Source organism: Oncorhynchus masou, chromosome 9 (assembly GCF_036934945.1).
Source record: "Oncorhynchus masou masou isolate Uvic2021 chromosome 9, UVic_Omas_1.1, whole genome shotgun sequence".
Taxonomy (NCBI): domain Eukaryota; kingdom Metazoa; phylum Chordata; class Actinopteri; order Salmoniformes; family Salmonidae; genus Oncorhynchus; species Oncorhynchus masou.
The window spans coordinates 577,169-583,440 of NC_088220.1; the positions used below are offsets into that span (position 1 = coordinate 577,169).

General features: G+C 41.2%; 1 protein-coding gene across 1 annotated transcript; it reads right to left on the reverse strand.

Annotated features, from left to right (window-relative positions):
• Positions 1 to 698: 698 nt before the first annotated feature.
• Positions 699 to 3,339, reverse strand: LOC135545414 (trypsin inhibitor ClTI-1-like). The gene is made up of 4 exons (XM_064973020.1): positions 3,186 to 3,339; positions 2,897 to 2,937; positions 1,183 to 1,292; positions 699 to 1,091 (listed from the first exon to the last, which is right to left on the reverse strand). Exons 1-4 carry the CDS (start codon positions 3,229 to 3,231, stop codon positions 1,046 to 1,048), a joined length of 243 nt encoding a protein of 80 aa, XP_064829092.1. The 5' UTR covers positions 3,232 to 3,339; the 3' UTR covers positions 699 to 1,045.
• Positions 3,340 to 6,272: the final 2,933 nt, after the last annotated feature.

Below are 6,272 nucleotides of genomic sequence, written 5' to 3' on the forward strand. Positions count from 1 at the left end.
GGGACTGGGTTTAAGCATTGTCTGTGAAAACAGCCCTAAGACGATCAGTGAAGAATGGCTAATATTGAACTTGCTATTAAAAAGTGAGGTCTATGCGAAGTCAGAGAGAAGAATGTTTCAAAACACACACGTGCACTTAAAAGGTAGGCAGGCCTAAACCAAACCATTCAGGCAAATGTAAAACCAGGTCAAACAAGGGGAGTTCAGAGGAATGATTGTAAGGACCACATTTACATAGGGCTCTATTCAATCCCGATCACAGAAGTTCAGCTTTACAGTGTGATTGCCATTTAAAAAGGCAACGTTCCTGCTGTAGTGGAGATGTCGGATCAATTACCTTCATGGGGTCTGTAACACTTCAGCTTTACAGATTGAAGAGAACCCATATTCTATGGTGGACAGGAATCAAGATGTGATTGAGGGTGTTTTCACTAACAAAGAAACATCCCTCTAACTTCTTGCAGGTGTTTAGTGAGCATGGTGGATTTAGGATCATTCACACCTCGGGGGGGGGGGCATCTGTATTTGAAAAGTGTTGACCTTTTTTTTAAAGAACATCTTTTTCTATTCCCACTGTACCTTTGTAGGAATCATAATGACTAAACAAAAACAACCAGACGTCATGGACCAAGCTGAACCAGTTTCTCCACATTCAGCCAGTCATCCGGACCCTTCCAGTTGACAAGGAAACAATACACTTGGCTACAATAGTTTTAATTACAGATTAAAAATAGGTAGGCAAGTAACATACACATGAAGACTATACCATTTAAAATACCATTTTACCAACAAGTACACTACACAAGTCTTAAAAGACGAGGTAGTGAAGGGTTAAGTCCTCTACGACAGACAGGAAGTCCATACGGTTTGGAAAAGGAAGCAGGTGGTGAGGAACTGGTTCAAACGATATTGAGTCACTTGACAGGTTGTTTACTGACCTCTTACCATTTAGAACATAACAATAAAAATGTTTTGACAAGGCAACAGGAAATGGTTCAAAGTAATGTTGAAGGCCTGGTGTGTCACTGAGAAGGTCATGTTTGGTTCAGCACTCTCCTTTACTCCTGATGTGAATGTTACTCTTCTGCTCCCTGGGAACACACACACACACACACAGCAAAATTAAAACATGCAAAACAAGAGAAAAACAAAGGCATTTGAAAGCTTAAGTTGGATACTTACATGTTTTCAAAGCACAGCATGCATTCATTAGAGTAGTTGGTGCCATCGCTTCCACACACTGGCTCGTAGTTGCGGGGGCACATGGGCAAGTTGTACTGGGAACAGTCAGCCTGTTGGACAAAGACCAGACTATGTAATAAAGGACTTTGGTCTCAATAAATAAGAGCGAGGTATTGGTAGTGTTCTGGTACGACACCATTATGAAGAGAACAGATGACAGGGGACAAACCATATGTTTCCTCATCCCTTCCACTGGCACAGTGCACCCAGGGAAAATTCATTAGTTGGATTCTATTACAAAACGTTTCACAAAGGAAAATTATTTTAAATCTAGAAATCAAACAGACCAAAAAAACAAACAGCAAAAAACAAGATGTACAATATAAATTCTCATTTGTTGAAAAACAATGAGTACACTGTTCGTTGCAAAATGTTCTGCAATGGAATCGGACTCTCAAGCTTCCCTTCCCCCTATCTGGGAGATCTGCTGCAGCCCTCATCCTCCACCCGTTCTGCCATCGCATTGTGTTAGATGTCCCCAAAGCAAACATCCCTGGGTCGCTCCTCTTTTCAGTTCGCTGCAGCTAGAGGCTGGAACGAGCTGCAACAAACGCTCAACCATGGACAGTTGTTGATCTCTTCAAACGCTCAACCATGGACAGTTGTTGATCTCTTCAAACGCTCAACCATGGACAGTTGTTGATCTCTTCAAACGCTCAACCATGGACAGTTGTTGATCTCTTCAAACGCTCAACCATGGACAGTTGTTGATCTCTTCAAACGCTCAACCATGGACAGTTGTTGATCTCTTCAAACGCTCAACCATGGACAGTTGTTGATCTCTTCAAACGCTCAACCATGGACAGTTGTTGATCTCTTCAAACGCTCAACCATGGACAGTTGTTGATCTCTTCAAACGCTCAACCATGGACAGTTGTTGATCTCTTCAAACGCTCAACCATGGACAGTTGTTGATCTCTTCAAACGCTCAACCATGGACAGTTGTTGATCTCTTCAAACGCTCAACCATGGACAGTTGTTGATCTCTTCAAACACTCAGCCATGGACAGTTGTGACGGCTTTGTATGGTGTACTGTTGTCACTAGTCCTTGACCTTTGTGCTGTTGACTTTGCCCAATGTCTGTGCTACTAGCATGTTGTGTTGCTACCACGTTGTGTTGTAATGTTGTCTTAAGTCTCTTTGTGGTTTTGTGATGTGTATTTTGTCCTATATTTATATTGTATTATTTATTTGTTTAATCCCAGGCCCCGAGCCTGCAGAAGACCTTTTAGTAGAGCGTCATTGTAAATTAGAACGTGTTCTTAACTTGCCTAGTTAAATAAATTAATACACCAGACGGTCATGTCAACCAATTGTTAATTAGCAAGTGACTATACATAATCAAATCCAATGTTATTGGTCACATACACGTGTTTAGCAGATATTATTGGGGTGTAGCGAAATGCTTATGTTTAGCCCCAGACAGTGCAGTAAAATCTAATAATGTATACCCAATACACACAAATCTAAGTAAAATAATGGAATATATAAATATGGACGAGCAATGTCAGAGTGGCATAGACTAAGATACATTTTATTGTACACCTGTATTCTACTGTAACATAACTACTGTTAATCGAGCACATAGGACAAGTGTTTAATGAATGCGCAGTCTTTCACTGCCCCATAAAACAAAGAGTTCAGGCTGCTTACCTCGGTGGTGCCGTCAGGGAGACTCGCTCCTCGTGCCAAAACTAAACAAATACAGAAAAATGTCAAGTCTTACACTCATTATGATTTAACGGCAGATTTCCAATCTAAACGACAGACGGTGCATGTTTATCTAGTCATACATTTGCGCGTTACCCAACAAAGGCAGTCCGCCGGTAGTATCGACGGTTTGTCGAAAGAAGTCTGCTCTTAGAAGTTAATGTACAGTTATTTAATATAACTATTTCACTGCCTCTTGAAACGAATTAGGTAAAAGTTAAACAACACTCACCGGCAACACAGACAAGGGCGAGAATCAGCCGTGTAAAGTTCAACATTTTCCCGTAGTGAAGGTGGATAGACAAGTGACGCTGTCCCGCATCGGAGCCGTAGTTATCCGGTGTTGGTCTCCACCCCCTAAGGTTCGTCACTTGTTACCACAATCACAAAGTCATAAACCTAGCCCATCTAACCTTATATTGTAATGAATTTTTACGAAATAGTAACAGTTTTTTAATGATACGTTTTAACAATGCACCGTAAAAATAACCGTCAAAAGATGTCACGAGTTTTCCAAAACACCATGCAGTGTACTCCTTACAGAGTGAAACTTTACTGCATCGTTACAGGATCTGTCCAGTACTGAAATTGATTCCCGTCTAAACGGCTCACTGTACCTTAATTCAATCATTTATGGCAGTTTAAATGGTCCTTTTTTTTTTTTTTTACACACAAAACTCTTTTCCCATCAAGAGAATACATGTTCGGCAGTCTATGATGTATTGAAGTGTCTGTATTATGTTGGCCATGTGTTCTGTATTCTAAGTGTTTGTATTATGTTGGCCATGTGTTCTGTATTCTAAGTGTTTGTATTGTGTTGGCCATGTGATCTGTATTCTAAGTGTCTGTATTATGTTGGCCATGTGTTCTGTATTCTAAGTGTTTGTATTATGTTGGCCTGTATTCTAAGTGTTTGTATTGTGTTGGCCATATGTTCTGTATTCTAAGTGTTTGTATTGTGTTGGCCATGTGTTCTGTATTCTAAGTGTTTGTATTGTGTTGGCCATGTGTTCTGTATTCTAAGTGTTTGTATTGTGTTGGCCATGTGTTCTGTATTCTAAGTGTTTGTATTGTGTTGGCCATGTGTTCTGTATTCTAAGTGTTTGTATTGTGTTGGCCTGTATTCTAAGTGTTTGTATTGTGTTGTAATGAAATGCTTACTAATAACCTCTTTCAGAGATATCACGCCACACACACTTTTTATTTATTTACGTGTATATTTTATTTAACCTTTAATTAACGAGGTAAGTCAGTTAAGAACAAGTTCTTATTTACACTGGCGGCCTACTAAAAGGACCTCCTGCGGGGTTGGGGGCTGTGGTTTTTCACTTTGTTGGCTTGGAGATTTGAACTAGCAACATTTCGGTTACTGGCCCAACACTCAAGGTGCTAGGCTACCTGCCGTGTGTGTTGCTGCCACGCTATGTTGTTGTCTTAGGTCTCTCTTTATGTAGTGTTGTCGTTGTCTCTCTTGTCGTGATGTGTGTTTTGTCCTATATTTATTTATTTAATCCCAGACCCCGTCCTAGCAGGAGGCCTTTTGCCTTTTTGGGAGGCCGTCATTGCAAATAAGAATTTGTTCTTAACTGACTTGCCTCGTTAAATAAAGTTTAAATAAAGGTTAAATAAAGGTTAAATCAAATATACAATTAAATAACTAAAAAGTGTGCGCGGTATATCTGAAAGAGCTTATAAGTCAGCATTTCACTTCAAGGTCTACCTACACCTGTTGTATCAACGCATGTGATAAATACAAAGTTTATTGATCGCGTGCACAGATTTGCAAATGGTATTGTAGGTACAGCGAAATTCTTGTGTTTCTAACTCCAACAGTTGCTCCACATCATCCAAAAAGTAAAAAATAATAATGAAGAAATACCAGAACGAGCTATGTCAGAGTCCAGAATCATTTTTGCAAAATTGTTTTACCTTATTTACATAAGTATTCAGACCCCTTGCTATGAGACTCGAAATTAAGCTCAGGTGCATCCAGTTTCCATTGATCATCCTTGAGATGTTTCTACAACTTGATTGAAGTCCACCTGTGGTAAATTCAATTGATTGGACATGATTTGGTAAGGCACACACCGGTTTATATAAGGTCCCACAGTTGACTGTGTATGTCAGAGCAAAAACCAAACCATGAGGTCGAAGGAATTGTCCGTAGAGCTCAAAGACATGATTGAGTCGAGGCACAGATCTGGGGAAGGGTACCAAAACATTTCTGCATCATTGAAGGTCCCAAAGAACACATCAGCCTCCATCATTCTTAAATGGAAGAAGTTTGGAATCGCCAAGACTCCACCCGGCCAAACTGAGCGATCAGGGGAGAAGGGCCTTGGTCAGGAAGGTGAACAAGAACCTGATGGTCACTCTGACAGAGCTCCAGAGTTCCTCTGTGGAGATGGGAGAACCTTCCAGAAGGACAACCATCTCTGCAGCACTCCACAAATCAGGCCTTTATGGTAGAGAGGCCAGATGGATGCCACTCCTCAATAAAAGACACTTGACAGCCCACTTGGAGTTTGCCAAAAGGCACCTAAAAACTCTCAGACCATGAGAAACAAGATTCTCTAGTCTGATGAAACCAAGATTGAACTCTTTGGCCTGAATGCCAAGCATCACGTCTGGAGGACACCTGGCACCATACCTACGGTGAAGCATTATGGTGGTGGCAGCATCATGCTCCCAGGGACTAAAAGACTAGTCAGGATCGAGGGGAAGGATGACCGGAGCAAAGTAGAGATCTTTGATGCAAACCTGCACCAGATTGCTCAGGACCTCAAACTGGGGTGCAGGAGTGGCTTCGGGACAAGTCTCTGAATGTCCTTGAGTGGCCCAGCTAGAGCCCGGACTTGAACCCGATCTAACATCTCTGGAGAGAACTGAAAATAGCCGTACAGCGACGCTCCCCATCCAACCTGACAGAGCTCGAGAGGATCTGCAGAGAAGAATGGGAGAAACTCCCCAAATACAGGTGAGCCAAGCTTGTAGCATCATACCCAAGAATAATTGAGGCTGTAATCACGCAACGATGCTTCAACAAAGTACTGAGTAAAGGGTCTGAATACTAAATGTACTTGAGGCTGTAATCACTGCCAACGATGCTTCAACAAAGTACTGAGTAATGGGTCTGAATACTAAATGTACTTGAGGCTGTAATCACTGCCAACGATGCTTCAACAAAGTACTGAGTAAAGGGTCTGAATACTGATGGGAATGTTTTGTTTTTAATAGTGGTCACACCAGATACTTACCGGTTTTCTGATTCACGCCCCTTATTTATTTCAACTGACCGATTCCCTTATATGAACTGTAA

Coding starts and splice junctions, on each gene's coding strand:
- LOC135545414 (XM_064973020.1), bottom strand. CDS start 3,231: ATGTTGAACTTTACACGGCTGATTCTCGCCCTTGTCTGTGTTGCCG. Junction 2,938..3,185: donor CGCCCTTGTCTGTGTTGCCG/GTGAGTGTTGTT, acceptor GTATTTGTTTAG/TTTTGGCACGAGGAGCGAGT. Junction 1,293..2,896: donor TCCCTGACGGCACCACCGAG/GTAAGCAGCCTG, acceptor TTTGTCCAACAG/GCTGACTGTTCCCAGTACAA.